The following is a 19,106-nucleotide window of genomic DNA, read 5'->3' as shown; positions in this document are numbered from 1 at the left end:
TCAAAGACATGTTCACAAAGTTCTGAGGATTTGCTGACCCGAAATTGAAAGTGCGAGGGCAAGTCTTGTAACGCATTCATGGATCAATAGATTTACCCATCGCTGATTGAACACACACAAAGTCACCATTGGGCAATTGTGGGTATTCATTTTTGGAAACAGTCCTCGGTATTTGTCTTTACTTTGCAACTAACCTAACAAGCACCGTATACAGTCGACTTAAGCTCATTATCAATAGCTTTACATGCCATGCATTTTTGTTGCCCACCCCCCAAAAAAAGCCATTCAAGTGCAAACAACACATTTTTCCATTGTTATCTCAAAAAGACAGCGCTGACCCTGCTGAGGTCGCATCAGCTCGTACCTGCTCAGAGATGCGCTGCGCCGCCTCCTTTGGGTCGTGACACTGGTTGATGACGTTGCAGATCTCCTGGCTGTTCATGATGAAGTTGACGCCGTCTGTGGTCAGCGCCAGGAAGGAATCGTGCACGGGGCTCAGCTTTGAGGGGTGAGGAAGAAGACCTCAATGATGATTCGTACTGTATATCAAAGCCTTGACAGCACGGAAAATTGTACTCGTGTTTGTGTGAACTTGGCACCACCTAGAGGCGTCTTTCTGCTCCTGCAGCATTGAAGGCGATTTAATTATACAGCATCTGTAAAAATTTCCTTTTTTTCATTTGATAAATACTGTTAGAATTTTTTTTTTTAAGGCAAACACAGTTAACCTCACCATTACTGCCCCGCCACCCCGTTATATGACACGCAACAGTTCTTCTCCTTGGCCAGAAATTAAAATGGGGCCAGGACTAAACCAGGGGGAGACTTTCACCTCGTCTCAACACGTCAACGTACCACGATTCTCTTGGTCTCTGGCTCAGCAATCACCCCGACGCCCTTCAAGTCAAAGTCACCGATGCTGCGTGTCATGGCTAGCCTGCCATTGACATTGGACTGCCCCAAACTGTTCCAAGTGATGAAGCCGCCGCTCCTCTTGACCCTAAGCAGACACAAAACAGAGGCAGAGGCACATTAATTACAGAGGTTGTTCTTTTCCCCTCCCATGTTGTCGTTCAGCGTGAGCTGTAACTAAACCACAGTAATGTAACCAACACAAAATCCAAGTACAATGTACCTGCGTTATGGGGATAGAGACCAGGCAGATGGTAAAAAGCTACATAATTGACGGTTTTGTAAATGCAGGGTTGGGTTAAAAAAAAAAAGTGACACCTCAAACATAAAACACCAAAAACAATTAAAATGTATTCGTGATGGCAAAATGTATTGACAAAAATTCTCCATTTTAACAATTTCACAATTGACGAGGCTCACAAATAATTTGCACGCCATTTAGTAGTAATATTATTTAGTAGTGTGTGTGTTAATTTTTTTTCTACACATCTTAATAATCACACCAGAGCTACCCAAGCTTTTTCTCTGCCAATTCCTATAAAAGAAAAATAAATACATCACCAATGCTCTTCCTTAGATTTGCCGTTTCCCACCAGCTCAAAAGAGTTACTATATAGGTCCAAACAAGGGTTCTCTACTGAAGAGAAAACTGAAGAAACAAGGGTGACCCCAGATTATTTTCCATGGCTGTATGCATGTAAATATTGCATATTAATGTCGGTATCAGCGGCTCTTATTGGCAGCCTTCATGAGTACCCAATACAACTGAAATAAGGTATCGGCTAGATAGCGCTACCTGGATTGAACTCCAAACCCGCACCACTTTTTTGGAGCATTTGCGCACTTGCCTCTCCTTCTCGTCCCTCCTTTCGGGCGTGTGGTCAACGGTGAGCTTGAGCGCCTTTCCCTTGCGGCACAGCATGGCGCGGCTGTCGCCCACGCTGGCCACAACCAGCTCGATGCCGTCCCTCAGCAGGGCCACCGTGGCAGTGGTGCCCGCATTCACCCCGGGCACTACAGAGACATTACAGAGGGCGTGCGTGAGAGACGCGAGTCTACACTTCGCAGGTGTGCACAAACAAACCACAGGATGGATGGATATCTCGAGCGCGCGCACACACACAACAGACACGAAGACAGCGGGTAGGAGAGGGGGTCATGTAGTAGATAAAAAAGTTGGCAATGAAAGGGGGTGGGGGAGGGGACTGTTGCACATGCACGTGAACAGTTGAGTCCGTTTGGTTAAATGTACATCTCCAACAAGACTTAGCATTGCTTTGATAAGCAAAAAAAATCACATACAAAGTCAACTACTAGTACAAATGCGGTCTGATGTTGATGTTGGTTTAAAAAAAAGAATAAATAAAACAATATAGCAGCAAAAATGATCCATTCAATTTTCTCAAACTGGAGTAGCCATTGTCGCATTTCGCTGCTGTTCAACTCGCCGTGAATACACCGTTCATTTTTAAGGGGGCATAGAGCGGATATTAAAACGTTTTCACAGCAACTACATGAACAAAATTGGACTTTCATGTTTTTAGTCGACAGAGTAAGAAAACGTTCTACTGTCGTGAATTTGAGTGTGTATTACTAGAAAATTTGGTGCCTGGCCTGGTGAATGACTTGACTGTAAGTTAATGAGACCGTAGAGCTGGCTGGCTGTTCACTGGCTAACCCCTTTAGGCAGGTTTTGAATGAGAGTGTTTATTACACGTTTGTTTCCTTACCATTTATTTTAAAAAAAAATTAAGGGAAAAAAAGAAAGAAAGAATGAAAGCGCACCGGCAGCTGTGTCGATTTTGACCACGAGCTTGCGGTCCTCGGCTATATTCGTCGAGCTAGCATCGATGTTAACTTATGTTGGCGATCGTAGAAAATCCTGTTATAGTACACACGTCTCTTCGTCTATTTTTCTAAACGTAATATGATCTCAAACTTTGAACATTATGGGTCCTATTTTCGTAGACTGGCGCCCGTGCCCACTGCGTAAGAACAGGCGTAACTTCATTTTCATTGTCGGGACAAGTCGAGTTTAGCGCGGTTGGTACCGCGTGTGCCTCAATGGCTGTTGGAGCCGGCGAATGGAGCTCCTGACACAACAGAAAATTTGGTCACAGAGATTAGACTATGCCAGGCACAAAAATAATTTTTAAAAGGGCGCATCTTCATTTTTAAGCGTTCCGAGGACGTTTCCGACGTATCCGCCTCCTCGACGCACCTGTCGAGTCGGTGAGAGAAAGTAGACTACATTTTAGACTTTCTAAAACACGTCTAGCTCGCGTGTAACTGTCGTTTCCGAAAATGGCCGGCACAGAATGAGTAACGCGGTCGCGCGGGGGTTGTCATTGGACAGCAACGATATACTTCAATGCATTTCCAACTGAACTTCAGCTCTCCAAACTTGCTCCGCAGATGAGCTCCGTTAGCTAGGAGCGGCGTTCCCAGGGCCAATTGTGCCCATTCGACTTGCTGCGTCTGCGTGAATTATTTCTGGCAGAAGGGTGACAACAGACGTTCTCAAACTTACGCGCGCGCGCTCTCACAAGAAGCTCTCGCAATCACTCGTTAAGAGAACGAAGAGAGAGCTAAAGAGAGGGGGGGGGGGGGGGAGAGCGAGCGAGAGAGAGACAGAGAGGAGTGAGAGAAAGATAGGGAACCTTCCAGAAGTCCAGGATTTAGGACCCGCTGGACTCTCTCTCCTTCAATATCTAGCCCCTCGTCATCCACATTGGTGCCAAGGGCCTCCAGCTCTGAGCTGGGTCCGCAGCTGCCGTAGATAACATGCACACACACACATACAGGCATATTGGGACATTTCACACAGCGCGGCGCCCCCGTGGGTGCCACGTCAACACGCCAACTAGTGTTAACATTAGCCCAAAACTAACACAGTTGTATTATGTTACAAATATTGCCCTTGCTTCATAGATAGACTCATCATTTGCATGCACTGCATGTTGTAGCTCGATGGTTGTGAAACTTTTTTTGAATACCACCTAAAATTTATTATTATTTTTTAAACATATTTTGGTGTCCCAGTACTATTTTTACCATCATTAGAATACAAAGCATAGTAGGGCTCAGTGTTCATCAATATTATTGCACTTAAGTATGTAAAAAATTAAAAATCAGAAAAACTTCTTGGACAAAGATTCTATTCAAATCTATTCCATCTAAATGAAACAAAAACGGTACCTCGTCCCATTTGTAGGACTAGATCAATTTTCCACTTCTTCCTACTTTGAAGTACGCCGGGCTAAGATTTGTAGACATTCCTTTCCTTGTAAAGGTGCATTTTTAAACCTTGGATAAGTTTTTATATGGTCAGTGTGGATGGAAATCAACCAATCAAAATCTATGCACAATCTGAGTGTGCGTGAAACATGGAATCTACCGCCGCCTATCTGGAGTCTTAGAAAATCATGTCTTGAATATCATACGGTTGGACTGTCATAAACTGAGCAACTCCTGAATTAATTGCGCCCCCCACACCCCTTGAAATGTGCCACTCATCTCGGTAGATGTCGAAAGCAGTTGATAAAACATTAGTGCGCTCTGCTCTGTTTTGGTGTCTTGTTGATCAATCACGAGTTTAGCTTTGCTTTAAATCATAGACCTTCATGTTGCCAAGGTCAACAACAACAACAACAAAAAAGATTTTCGTTGTGTCGGACAAAGAACTCAGTTTCAAAGAGCAATAATATTTTTGGTCAACCTACCATCTGAAGAGAACTGCAAATGCTTGGCTAAAGCTTTGTCTACTTCCAGGAAGGCTCGAGTTAAAACCAGCTCCAGATTGTCCTCGCCGGCCACAAGATCCCTGCGACAACATACAAACCAATCTAAGTGCACAGAGAACCAACAACGACTTCTTTGTGAACGTTACGCTCCAAATAAATGTCTCAAATATTCGTCTCTGCTGTGTGCATCGCGCGCCAGAGGAGCAAACAAGCGGAGGCACAATAGCTGCTTTCACGCCCATGTCTTAACTTTCTGCTAATCCCCTTCACGCAAAATGTGACCGTTACCTACGATGGCACAATAACCCCCGAAAGCGACCTCACTCTATTCCGTGTCCGCACCTTTCACATGGAACAGCAATGTGGGGGGGAAAAATTGGGCGTTGAAAATTACCACTATGGGCGACACAGCTTATGCATCGTCTGCTATCGAACAGAAGATACTTTAAATGGTTGCGGCTGTCAGTATACAGTACAGTATACAGGTATAGATAGATGAACAAAAAAATACATTGTTGGGAAGTATAGTGGATATTGAGTCTTTTCGAATGCCAGGATTTTGTGATATTAAAAAAAAAGGGATTTAAAAAAAACAGTAAGAATAAACCTTTTGTCACATTTGGGAGATTTTATCATCCGATGAAACCAAGGTTCAACCTTTGGCCAAAATTCCAAAAGCTTTGGCATCTGATCATGCGAATCATGTGGGTGGCAGCAACGTGCATTGGGGCTGTTTGTCTGTTGTTGGTTTTTATTGGTTTGATTATTGGTGCTGTCACATTAGTGGTGGGAAAAACCGTTGGAATGACTTTCATTGGTCTCTGTCTGTCTGTCTTTTTTTTTTTTTTTTTACATCGCATAGTATTTGAACTTGGGTGTGTAGACTTTTTCGACTCACTGAAACTAATAATTGACCTGATCATCTCTCGTGTCACACTAATGTGCCAAAACACACCGATAGGGCAATCTCATGCTTTGGACATCTGCAGTGCTGACCCTGGCATCTGTAAAGCTGACGTTTACAGAGTTGGAGCCTTCTGGAGCAAAAACAAAAAACAAAAAAAAAAACGTGCCAAACTGTTTGACACCAACCCTGGATGAAGGAGAAATGAATGAAATGATGTCCAGCAACAAGAAAAGAGCTTACAACGGACCCCTAACAAATGATTGGCTCCCCGAAGTTCAATCTGATCAAACCAAATCCTTACTTGATAAAATTCTCCATGTATTTGTGACAGAAATCGGCCGCTTCTGGTCCACCGTGCCCGTCAAACACGGCAAAGTAGATTATGTTGTCGTTCATTTGGGAGAGCTGGAAGCGGTCCTCATTCTCCTTGCGCTGCCCAATGAGCGAGGCGCAGCCCACATTGGAAAGGCTGACCTTGGGAATGGGCTTGCCGTAGCGGATGCTGGACGGCAGCAGGATGGGCTCGTCGATGCGATTGTCCCAGATGCCAAAGGAGTCCCAGGTGGTGGGGCGCCCGCTGCTGTCGGCGTCGAAACGTGTGCCGCTGCGGCGCTTGTCTGAAGGCGTGTGGATCTGCCTCTTGGGGATGGCGGAGTAAAGGGCGATGTCCTGCTTCAACGGGAGGGGAGCCAGGGCCATTTGGGGGAGACCATTACGTCCAACATGGGGTCCACTGCTGCACCTTGCCAGGCGGGCGAGAAAGGCGATTGACATCACCCTTAGAGCAGGAATACCAGAGAAGCACTGGATATCGAGGGATCCAATCACCTAACATTGGAAAAACAGGAGACACAATCATTATTTGTTTTTTCCTGATTTGCGCGTGAAGCAGAGATGAAGAATTTTGGGGGAAAAAAATGTCACGGTTCTCTATGTATTTTTTTAACAGACACAAGCAATAATTTAATCTGTATAACAATAAATTACATCAGATTTATTGCACATAAACGTTTTGGTTTTATGGGTTAGTCTTATGATCAAATGATGGCAAATAAACCATGAATGATGATTTATTTTTCTACTTCAATTAGAGTTGTTAACCGACCTACAATTTGACTTGGAGTCCTAACTGTTCACAATGAAAAGCACTAAGCTTACTTGGAGACAATATAAATAAATAAATTAAACACATAATAAAGCTGACTGACCAGCCAAAATGTAGCAATTTTGTTTAATCAAAATTGCAGCCGTTGCAATTTGAAAATTGCATTCAACTACATTGCAATGCAAATTTGATTGTGCAGCCTTAGCAAAAACCCATGAGCAATTGAGCCTCGCCCCCAAAAGGTTTGTAGCTGCTGATAACCATGAGAACAAATTAGTCAAAATTAAACTTCCCAAATCACTTAAATAGATGCCAATGAGATGCCACAAGATGGTCTCGAAGCAGTGTTTTAATCATTTGGCCTGAACACAGAGTAACTGTAACTGCCCTACGCCCCCTAAGGGTTTACAATTACATACATTCACCACAAGATAGTGAAATACTTTTTAGCTTTTTATTTATTGTAGTCAATTGTGCTTTGTGCGGTTTTAATGGTCACATCTCACACTACAACAACGCAAATCCGTCGGTGCTGTAATTTGTCGTTATATATGTGCATCACAAATAAGAGTACGTGTGACCAAATCCTCGGCGAACATTGGCTGTCTGTTTGATAGTACCGTATCCCCTTTCACATCTCGGACGCTCTCCAGTTGTTATGTAATGTATGGAGTGAAGCACATATTTAGCACAGGAAAGCGAGCCAAAAAATGTGACGGTCCCATGCATTTCGGTCCAAATGCGTAGCTAGCATGTTTTCTTGTGGTTAGCACGAGTTAACCAACGAGCTAGCTCCGACGAATTGGACAAAAAATAAATAGAATGCCACAGAACAATATTACCTTAGACTTGTTTTTGAAAAATCAGTCTTGTTTTATTCCCCTTCAGACGCTTATTTTGTTGTCCCGTTGAATGGTTTACGCGCGGCGGCTAGCGACACTCCTCTCCCTTGTCTTGCTAGCTTGCATAACGCAATGTTGTTAAACAAGGTAATAGGGTGCCGCTAGCCAATCGGAAGGCTAGAAATCTCTTCTCCTCCGTGGACGCCCATAGAACAAGAAAACTCATTGGTGATTTAAAAGAGTGCCGATGACTGCTTAAACAACCAATCATAAATTAGTGGATTACGTAAGCAGCCACCGAGCAAACAACTCTGAGGCTGAGCTAAATTCTATGCTTCTTATTTGATTTTTTTTGTCTAAAAATCCCCTGGCTTCCTTTTTTTCTTTTTTGTTTAAACGTTTGTAATGTGTATGTATTGGTTTCACGTTCGTTTTGTTTTCTATTTGCTGAGAATTGTATTCTGACCTGTTCAATAAAGATTTGAAAAAAAAGGCGGACCTAAATTATGTTTACTCCAGTGTCAATCCGAATCGCATTTAGTAGATATATTATCGTAAAGCCACATACGAAAATGAACCTCTAATATATTCAATAAATATTATTATCCGAGGGTAAGGAGCTGCTGTTGATAAGAAATCAATTAGTTTTCAAAAGTGAGTGAACCCTCCCCAAACAAACAAAAATATTGATTCAAAATTGGGGCAGGTGGGTAAAAAAATTGCAGTTTTAAAACACGTCCTCCCGTTAATCGTAGGATTCCTTTTGTATGACGTAACTGACGCCACAATCATGAGACTTCCTCGTTCCTCGCAAGACTTCAGCCCAGCATCACCATTGGGTGTCAACACCTTTAATATCTATATATATATTGCGCGTCGTCCCGCACGCGGTCTGTCCTACCGTCTGTCCCTTTTCAAAACGTACCTACTTCACCGCGCCGCTGCGCGCCGCCACTGCGCCGCTCAGGCAGTGGCTCACTACGATCGCGCGGGCATCTTGGCGAAAAAATGTTGTCTACCCACAAGCATTGCAATGTAATTGTTAGTTATTTAGTAGAGCTAAACATCTGTGTTGTCAAGCTCACAACTACATAAATGGGTGGTCCGATAAAAACAAGCATTGGTTTTGTTTACCCTTGGTTTTATTTTATAAGCATACAACACTTCATTCTTCTGCTTGTATAAAATAAACAAAAGCGGTTTGGCATTATACTGTGCAGTGTCACGAGTTGTGAGTGGATTAGAGGTCAAAATGTCAACCTCATCCCATTGCGTCACACGATCTTTCACTGATGGAATTAGTTTGGGCTTTAATGCCATGTACGATCATTGCGATTTGATGTAAAAACACAATTTTTGTTTCATCTAACACAGGCATGTCCAAAGTCCGGCCCGCGGGCCAAATCCGGCCCGCGGTGGAATTTCATCCGGCCCTCGGCCCCTGTCATAAAATCAGTGCCGTCTGGCCCGCAGGTTGGGCGCAATGGAACACGTGTTGCATTGACTGAGGTCTCGTAGACTGGTGAGTGATGTTTCATAGAGTACTGCTTCCCTCTAGTGGCTAAATGAGTAATAGCATTTAGACACTAGAGGGCATCACTCACGAGTTAACAAGACATCACTCCGTGTTTATATTGACTGATATGTCATATTTCAAATGATCCTTGCAGTTGTGGATATGTGTATTGCTTGTTCATTTCCTTGTTGTTCGAGTCAAAGGTTTTGTGACTATTGAAAAGTCATGGTGATACATTTTATGTTTCAAATCAATCAATTTGCACTCAGGAGACTTCTGTTTAAGAAAAAGTCAAGTGAATAAGCAGTTGCATGTGATATACCTGTTTCAAATGAACCAAAAGAAATTCTTAAGATTGTTGAAATTAAAATAAAAATGGAAATGTGAAACAGACTGGCTTACTAAAATTTGTTGAACAATATTGTTGTTCAATGTAAAGAATGTCAGCCAAGGTCGGCCCCCCGACATTTTACCACATAAAATCTGGCCCCCTTGGCAAAAAGTTTGGACACCCCTGATCTAACACACAAGATGTGCTTGTAGTTTGGGGGAAAAAAGGCGGACCTAAATTATGTTTACTCCAGTGTCAATTGCATTTAGTAGATATATTATCATAAAGCCACAGACGAACATGAACCTCTAATATATTCAATAAATATTATTATCCGAGGGCTTTATCTGTGTTCTGTACATAATGTACATTGTTTTAATGAGAAAAAAAACATGCAGTTTACATGAAAAAAATCTGATGAAAATAGAATTTCTATTTTCTAAAAAAATCTAAAACTAACACCTTCTGGGGGGTTTTGTCAAGCAAAAACAAAATTTGGTTTGCCTTAAATTATTGTCAAAATTATTAAATCTAATAAAGTATCGCTTTGGCGCCATCTTGCGGCGCAATTGTGACAAAGAACTATGCTGAAGTGAGGGGAGGGGCATCATTTAATATGACCATAGTAACATCGTGTTTTGCCACAAAATTATGGCATCTTCGGGCAATTTTCACTTTTTCTGTGGTGTGCTTTCAATGTTTCAAAACACAAAAAGGTACTCCAGACAAAAAAAAGCCACAGAGACCAAAGAGTCAGTAAAAATATCTTTTTACATTCTTATGTACAAAATACAAATAGTTTATGTACTAAAATGTACACACTCTCAATGTGCGAAGTCTCGCCAGTGCTTGTGTTGAATAAAAACCAATATTCACTCTGATTAACTTATCTGTAACCATTTCTGAAAAAGAAAAACAGAAATGTATGTGTTCACAGAAACGTGAACATATGCATACATCGTTCAGATTTACAGAAGGAGGGAAAATATTGACATTTATTACTATCATTATTATTATATTTTTTAACACAACTCTCGCACACTCAAGGACTAAAGTAAAAAAAAACAAACATGCTAAGTCTGATTTTACCAGTGATCACGAAATACACGTTGTGAGTCTTTGGGTTATTCTACATGCAAGTATTATGGACCACGTTAAAAAAATGACAGAAGGTAGCCAATAAAAATAGTGCCCAATTTTTCAGTTTGATTTTTTTCCCCTCCTTTTTATCGTAACGGTAAGGACTTTTTTTCTATTTCAGATTTTTAAAAAAAACAGAAACATGCCTTTCAACAGATAGAGAATAAAGTCTGAATTTGCAGGACAAAGTCAAATCCAGACAAAGAATAATTTTGCGGGAATAAAGTAATAGTACAAGAATGAAGTTGCTATTTTGTGAGGAAAAAGTCATAAAATGAGCTAATGTATAACATCTTGATTTTACCATAAAAAAAATTATCAATGATTATTATGCCACAGTTTTAACACTGTAATGTGAGAGGAAAAAATAAGTCGTGGGCAGTCTGGAGTCAAAATAAAGTCATAATTCAATGAAACAAGAAAAAAAAGTTATGGAAGAACTGTTAAAATAGCTGGAAGAATGAAGCCATGTTTTTTTACATTAAAAAAAGGTGTGGAATAATCAACATTTGTGTTCTTATAAAATCATTTTTAACCCCAAAAAACTATTTCGGCCGCACACCTTACCTCTATTTTACATTTTTTGGGTATGAAAAAGACAATTACCGGTATTTTCTGCCTCCAATGAGCTCATTAAAATTTGTCTCTCATAAAGTTTCATGTTATTTTGTTCTTTTCCTTGTAAAATTCTGAACTTATTTGTGCAAAAATACAATTATGGCTTGCAGTATTACAGCTTTGTTTCTATTTATTATTATTTTGAATAACAAAATTCCTCATTATACAGTTTGATCTTTTTTCCCCCCAGCAAAATTCCAGTTTCTCACACCATTTGCAAAATTTGTTTTTGTCTCTTACTAAAACCCTGCAGAATATTTATTTAGGTCTTGCAACTGATTACAGCAATTCTGTGACTTTATACTCACATCCATATCATTTTGTTTTTTCTATTTTTACGGGTGGCCCATAATACTAACAAAACAATCTTTTAGCTACTCGCAAACAATCTTTTACAGAGGTCATGTCACATGTTAAATCTCCAACAAATATAAAGTCTCCATACAAAAATATCGCGCACCATCTTTTTTTTTTTTTTAAATAGCATGTCGTCCACATAATTTTTTTTAAGACTTCTATGGCAAAATGTGAGAAAGGTTGTCGTTGTGGTACAAACGGACACAAATTAGTAGACATTACAAGCGTGATTTTTTTTTTCAGGGGGGTGTAGATTTAAGGTTCTACGCTACCACCAACCACCGGACAAACCATCATGACACTGAAGTCTTTAATTCGGTGTGTTTTTTTGCTCAGATGAACTTGGTGGGCTCTCTTTTGCTGATGAGGACCTCCAGTAGCTTCAATTTGGCTTTGACATGCTTGTACTCATTGTACTCGGTGGCGAGAGGCGAGCGGTCCTCCTTTTGAACGTTCCTGAGAAAACATGACCACAGTTATCTGGGTTTTGATTTTATTTAAATAGTCTGCGCTTTGGAAGACAATGCTTTTTCCAGACCTCCAAATGCATCAAATCAAATTTTGAACTTTTCCATCCTTTGATTGCAAACCTGTTCTTACCTCCCATTTTGTCGAAAGAACTGCTCCTCAAACTCTTTGAGAGTCTTGCGGATTTGTTTCTTCTCCTCTCGGGTCTCCTGGAGTTGCTCCACTAGCTCTTGTCTACAAGTTAATGACAAAAATCACGTATGAAAAGCAATCTGAATTACACGACTAATCGGTGCAAGTTTAGATCCTGAATTCCACCCGCAAAACGCCATGTCGCAGACTTTTTGCGAGTGGCGTATTTTGTGGTGAATCGTATCCTGCCGTTATTAAAAGCTTACGTGGTGGCAGAGTGCAGGTTGGACAGCCTCATGTCTGTGACGTTCTTGGAGGGCGTCAGTTCGTCAACTGGGGAAATGAATCCGTCCACGTCCTCGTGACCCAAGAAACTGAACACGTTCAGGTCGGGACGAGTAGTCACAGAGAACTGCAGCTTGGCGTCACCGTCGTCCTCCGAGCCTTCCTCTTCCTCCTGCGTGGGGAAAGTGAGCTTGAAATGGGGTTTCAGACTGGCCGTGACTTGTGGAGGCTGTCCCAGACAGGGCGAGACGGGCTGGGAATCGACACGACTGATCAAGTTAGGCTGTGATTGGCAGCAACAGGTTGAGACTGATTGCGACTAGCCGTGACTGGTTGAGTCCGGTTGAGACTTAAGTCTAAGTGATTGATCCAGTCAGGTTGAGACTGGGCATGACTAGTTGAGTCAGGATAACACTGGACGGCTGAGGCTGAGACTGGTCAAGTCATGTTGAAACCACTTGAGACTGGTACTGTTTGAGACTGGTCAGGTCAGGTTGAGATGACCTGAGATCGCTGCAGACCGTTTATGATCAGCAGTAACTGGTCAAGTCAGGCGAAGACTGGTCCATACTGCTCAAGACTCACCATAACAGGCCAAGTTAGGGGACAGGGTGAGAAACCGTCTGTGACCGGTCAAGTCTCAGTTGCCGATCGAGTCAGGATGAGACTGGCTGCAATTAGTTGAGTCAGGATGAGACTAAACGATTCAGGCGGAAACTGGTCAAGTCAGGTTGAGGCGGTTTGAGAGTGCTCGTAACTGACCGTGGCTGTGATTGTCCAAGTCAAGTTCAAATTGGTTGTAACAGGTCAAATTACGTTGAGACAGATAAAATTGGGCAGTGATTGGTCGAGTCAGAATGAGACTGCTTGAGACAGGTAGGGTCCATTTGAGACTGGCTGTGACTGTGTAAGATTAGTCTTGAGTGGTCAAGTCAGGTTGCGAGCGCTCGCGTAAGGTTGACTCCTCAAAACTGGCCGAGTCAGGTTGAGACAGACAAGCCGTGATTGGTCAAGTCAGACTGAGACAGAGTCAGGCATTTTCAAGTCGGGTCGTTATAAATAAAGTTGGGTAAAGGCTACTCAAGACGTTGCATTGACTGATTGAATCAAGCCAAGACTGGCTGTGTCAGGGCAAAGCTGTCTGAGATTGCTCAACATCAGTCAAGAGTGGTCTCATCAGACCCAGACCGGGTATGCTTTGGGTTAGTGGTTAACAATCATAAACACCTTTTCTTACCCCTCATTCAGACTCCAACTGTTAGTTAGTAGAATCATATTCAAAACATGATCTGTCCAGGTGCACGTCTGTACTACATCATATAAAAAAATGGAAAATGAAAGTAACAATAAATTCATGCTCCACAGCAAAAACCTCGATGTCAGGAATACACAAACACCAAAATAAAATTAAACCTTCTCAAAGAAGACACAAATGCATTGAGAGGTTTTGCCATGGTGGAGGTCAACCAATGTATACTTGTTACATCTTTATACGATTTATGTTGAGCATTTTGTGAGAACCATGTTAGTAAAATTTCTCAAAAGCAACCATGGCGACAACAAACCTAAAAACCAACCACAAGCTACTGATTCAACAAGAAAACAGCGGGCAGCTGTCCAATCAACAGGCAGCCACGATGCGGGACGTTTATGGCAGGAGTGGGCAAACTTGAGAGCTCAAGGGCCACATTTGATTTTTAAAATCGAATGAAAACACAAACGTGAAAAATTTAACAAATTTAGTAAAATAGAACAACATAGTCACATTTTCAATTTGATGATATATTGGTTGAGTTTCATCAAACAACAAACGCCAATTTTGCATTGTATTCAGAATTAACGTAATAATTCACCAAAAATAAATAGATACATTTGAAGAACCCAATTTTATGAGAAAAAAAAGATGCATCAATGCTCAACGGGCCGGAGTGAAGAGTAGAGCGGGCCTTGTGTGGCCCTCGGGCCATATCTTGCCCACCCCTGAGGGTAGTCAATAAATAAACAAATAAATAAAAGGTTTAAAAAAAAAAGAAATCAATGGAAGGAGTGCGGGAGGGGGTTGACTGATTACGTAAGCAGCTGAATGCAGCATCAGCCCCTTCACCTTGACGTCGTCGAAGAAAAGCGCGGTTACGCCCTCGATAATGGGCTGCAGCAGGGGGCCTCGGCGCTTGCTGGAGGGCGAGCCCTGCGGTGACGTCGAGAAGTAGCCGTTAGCCGGCGTGGAGGTTACAGCGCCGCCGCCGCCGCACTGGCCAGACGGACATGTTTTGCGTTAGCATCGCAAACAATACCATGCCGACAGTTTCATGGGGGCTTGGTGGAAATGGAACAGAGGGAGTCGGGTTCTCCAAGGCAGAGAAGTTAGCGCATCAGTTGGTCATTCATGGTCAGCTACTGAGAGAAGGTCCTGTACTTTCTGCTTTGTTATCTTCAGTCTGATGGGGAACTGTTATTTTGGTAACCCCATCGCCAGCCCCCCGCCCCAAAAAAAAGTAAAAGGCTGCATTGTCCAAAAGTGGAAAATGAAAATATTTATAAATATACAGAAAAAAATGACATACAAAAATAATTAAATACAATATTAATCAATTGTATATCAAAAGTAAAACGAATGAAAAAATAAATCAAAATAAAATACACATAAACATGTGCAAATAAAAATAAAGCAAAAATAATTGAAAATAAATCATAATCAAAAAACAGTGTTATTTCGATAGCTTACATTTTCTTAACTCAAAGAATAAATACAATATTACCAACTTAAATTGAATTTACAATATTACAGTCAAAAGGTAACAAAGGGAAAAAAATGACACTTTAAATTAAAAAAAAAAAATTAAAAAATACATGAATAAAATAAAAAAAAGCAACACTAGAATAAAATTTAAAAGGAAATCCAAAGAACACTGAAAAATAAAATGCTTTCATCATTAATTTTTTTCACCATCTATCTTAAGGTCATTTCTTCGAATGTCCATCTCTAAAGCATGCTCCACTACACCATCAAGTTCTTTCTTCTTGTATGAGGAAATACATGAAAAAAATACACACGCACACACACACACACACGCACACGCACACGCGCACACACACATTCCTGCACTTGCTGCACAGTGAGGACCGAGTAAAAAGGCCTACAAAGCGAGGACCACCCTTTCTGCTTGAAAAAGAAATGAAAAAGACACATTTCTAGACACAGGAGGGCGCCCTTAGGCAATACATTCCTTTAGATTAAATAAAACACCAAAGGTTAAGAAAAAGTTTTTAACTAGATAAGTGAGGACCGGGCACTGGCCATGCGTTCTTAATGATTTTGAAGTAGATTAGGTGCCGTTCACCTTACTAAACATTTAATGATGTAAATTTATAATCAGATATATTATTTTTAAACAGTTTATCACCATTAACAGGGTACTGTCATTTATTTAGTTTTATTTAGTTCTGATATTTGTGTGTTCAATACGCCACATGTTTGCACTGTGGCTGAGAGAGGAAAGTATTTTAATCTGTGCTGTACATTACACAGAGAGCATATTTGACAATAAAAGCTGACTTGACTTTGATTTATTTTTGACAAACAAAAGTACTCTTATTCAAAACTTACAAGAACACCTGAAAAACTTCAACCTTCAAAACGCACACTAAAAAAACTTGCTGCGCCACAACCTGACACATGAACCCACATATACCCTACCAAATAACTGTGCTTTCAAACTCTATTCCTTTTCTCCCCTCTCTCTCATCCCATTCCCTCTCTCCCTTCATCTATCTCCCCCCTATGTCTCTCCCTCTCTCATCTTTCATCTTCAAGCTTTTTTCCCAATTACATATCTTTTAATAATTTCATTGTGGAATATCTCTCCATGTGCGGTCTTCAAGGTCTGGCGATGCTTGACTACGACACTTAACGCAGTCATCTTTCCTTGGAACTTTCTTTAATGCAACAAATTTTGAAAGGTGTCGATCAATTGCTGCTCTTTCCTTTGGAGTCCGGGTCTCTTCCTTTTTTTAGTTTCCAATTCTGGAGGGAAAAAAAGAGGGTTATTAGTGGTTTAGTTGAATATAAACAGACATTCTTGAAGTTGTATTAAAATCTGAACGCTGCCTTGACTGATAACAGGACCAGAATAAAAACTATCAAAAATGCATTGATTCAAAACATGTTTTAGGCATCTAGTTTAAAGCAACTTTGTTGACTTAAAAACACCTCAGCAGCAATTTCCCTCAAGGCATGATTCATGAGTGTTATGCTCTTTACATTATTTAATATTTTTCAATATCCTTAAAATTAATGTGGGGTTTTTTGCCTAGTCTCCGCCTTTAATGACTTGTTTATCTATGTGGGCCCCCCAATTGGGTGGCAACCACTAAAGGGTGTACTCTGACTACAGCCCAATGACGGCTAGGATAGGCTCCAGCATGCCCCAAACTTTTGTTTTCTATTTCTGAAGCCTTCTATTGTGAAGAACATGCAGAAAAAAACAGTCTTTGCAAGTACAGTGATCCGCTAAGTAGCAAAACCCCCCCACCCTCCATATAGGTATATGAACATGTGTATGAGTATAAATATTTATAAGGCCAAATGTACTGGTATACATGCATGTTTGTAGTAATTAACAGTACTTAATGCTATATACTAATATATTTAAACATGTATAAGTTAGGTTAGGTTAGTGTATAAATAACGAAATACAGTAAACACAGTCCTGTATATGTTGCTCTATGTGACTCGCTGTTGTTTTGATTATTTTTACTGCCTCTTGAGGACCTTTTGCAGCATTTTCACTTTTTTTTAATGAATATGTTTGAAAAAATCCATGACACACAGAGGCCGCGATAAATGGTAATCCAGCGGCACTGTTGACATTCATGTTTCGAAGCTACAATCAAAGCCTGAACCACTGTGCCGATTTCAGAGCAACATATGTGGTGAATATTATCTACAACGGTATGCATTACCAGTTTTCCTTGTTTGCAGTGAAATGCATTATTTTACAATCCATTCAAATGTCAGATACCAAATATGTAACTTCTGGTTGCTGATGGTGTATTGCAGGAGTGACCAACTCATTTTTGGCACGGGCCACATTGTAGTTATGGTTTCCCTTGGAGGGCCATTATGAATTTTGGGAGACCATATACATATTTAATCACCTCCACATTACATACACCACTCATAACATATTGATGGATAACTACTTTTAAAATCAGAAGTAAAACGATTGTTCTTGTGGACTTCATATGACATTTTGAGATTTTGGTTCAGACTTTAGCAAGCCTCATGGAATTCGACATGCTTTATTTGCTTTTGCAGGCCACATAAAATGATGTGGCAGGCCAAATCCGGCCCCTGGGCCTTGACTTTGACACCTGTGGTGTAGTGGTATACTCGCATGACTTGTGTGGGATCAGTTCCTGCTCAGTGATGGTGTGAATGTGAATATTTCTGGCTGCAAACATGATTTCGTTGTTGAGAGGTTCGACTGTATCTCTCTTTGGTCAGATTTTTTTTTAATTGGATTCAATTACAATCAGTGTGTTACTGTAACCAAATTATATCATAACCCTGTAAGAGAAATTGCTATACAATAGAAATTGAAGACAATTTTACAACTGAGTAGACCACTTCAACGACTCGTCTTTACATCTGCAAGTCACAGTGACTTGTGCTGTTTGAGTTTCTTAAATTGTTATACGGATCTATCCAACAGAAATTCATCTTACCAACTTCACTATGTTCTTTTCGAACTGCTGTCTTCTTCTTCCCAAGAGATCTGTGTCCAGTCTTTTTGTCCTCTTCATCTAAGAAAGTTGGCATGTTAGTATAATGGTAATGAAACTTTGAGTTGTGTTGACGATGCACTGACTCACCGCTGTCTTCAACATCATCGTCGTCATGTGTAAGTGTTGCAATCCTCTTTCGTTTGGTGGCGCTCCCTGATGTTGATGGTTGTTCTTGGCCATGTGTGAAAGATGCGTCATAGACTGTAAATAATAATAATATACTTTGGGTGAATATGCTTTGATGATACACATTTGTAATTCCTGATATATTGGAATGTACAAAAAACAATCAGGACTTGGAGTGGGGGTGTCAAACATACGGCCGGCGGGCCGTTACCGTCCGACAAGCAGGTTTGATCAGGCCCGCAGGATCATTTAAAAGTGAAAAAAATGCAGAAAAGACATGGAACGAAAATTTTGAATAACATGCAATTCATGGAGTATCCGCTAGGGGACACACCGTTTTGATCAGAGTAGAAAGACACATTGTTTTGAGAAGAAGACAACAGCAGTCTAAGTCTGTCACTGAGACGGACGGACCCAAAACAGCAGATGCTATCAAGGACATTTTAATTCATTATTCTTTACACATTTAATGGCACTCTCTTTAGTTTGTAAGGTATAGGCAGGGATTAAATTTATAATTTATATGCACAAGGCTTAAAAATTCCTTTCTTCACAAATCTCCTTTAATCTAAAAGCGCATCACTGTATTTTTCAACACCAATTACTTGTTTAGTGCCCTTGTACAATCAGTTGCGATGCATATATGTGAATGATAAAAGTCAATCGCACATTTGTCTAAGGAAATCTAAGGTGCTTCATGAAATGTTTTGTAAAAAGATATGTTCATTAAATTTCTACATTTCCGAATGTTCTTGTGCTTCTTTATAGCAGAGTACGGTATAATTTTAATGGCTCGGCCCACTTAACATCTACCGAGGCCCCTGACTTAGAGTAAGA

General features: G+C 40.7%; 2 protein-coding genes across 6 annotated transcripts in view; both read right to left on the bottom strand.

Annotated features, from left to right (window-relative positions):
* Window positions 1–19,106, bottom strand: part of LOC127612834 (protein phosphatase 1K, mitochondrial-like) — a 47,344-nt gene that overhangs the window by 14,224 nt on the left and 14,014 nt on the right. For 2 of the 4 annotated variants that reach the window (XM_052083657.1, XM_052083658.1), the window contains exon 1: window positions 365–392. The exons of 1 other annotated variant lie outside the window; for it this stretch is intronic. Coding sequence is in view for 1 of the 3 variants with exons in the window: in XM_052083660.1 (XP_051939620.1) it covers window positions 365–499; window positions 856–1,000; window positions 1,761–1,926; window positions 4,635–4,735; window positions 5,864–6,336 (1,020 nt within the window). In the remaining 2 variants the exon portion in view is untranslated. Of the gene's footprint in view, window positions 1–364; window positions 500–855; window positions 1,001–1,760; window positions 1,927–4,634; window positions 4,736–5,863; window positions 6,391–7,509; window positions 7,676–19,106 lie in introns of those variants that run through there. One more of the 4 variants, XM_052083660.1, reaches the window with a different exon arrangement.
* The window catches only part of fam13a (family with sequence similarity 13 member A), a 60,404-nt gene continuing 51,407 nt past the window's right edge, over window positions 10,110–19,106 (bottom strand). Inside the window, exons 21-24 of one of the 2 annotated variants that reach the window (XM_052083618.1) lie at window positions 14,461–14,607; window positions 12,338–12,528; window positions 12,072–12,173; window positions 10,110–11,927 (exon numbers count right to left, since the gene is read on the bottom strand). In XM_052083618.1, coding sequence (XP_051939578.1) covers window positions 11,804–11,927; window positions 12,072–12,173; window positions 12,338–12,528; window positions 14,461–14,607 — 564 coding nt within the window. In that variant the 3' untranslated portion in view covers window positions 10,110–11,803. The remainder of the gene's footprint in view (window positions 11,928–12,071; window positions 12,174–12,337; window positions 12,529–14,460; window positions 14,608–19,106) is intronic. The other variant, XM_052083619.1, reaches the window with a different exon arrangement.

The sequence above is a fragment of the Hippocampus zosterae genome, chromosome 13 (genome assembly GCF_025434085.1).
Source record: "Hippocampus zosterae strain Florida chromosome 13, ASM2543408v3, whole genome shotgun sequence".
In the NCBI taxonomy this organism is placed as follows: domain Eukaryota; kingdom Metazoa; phylum Chordata; class Actinopteri; order Syngnathiformes; family Syngnathidae; genus Hippocampus; species Hippocampus zosterae.
This window is presented reverse-complemented; position numbering and strand designations above follow the sequence as displayed.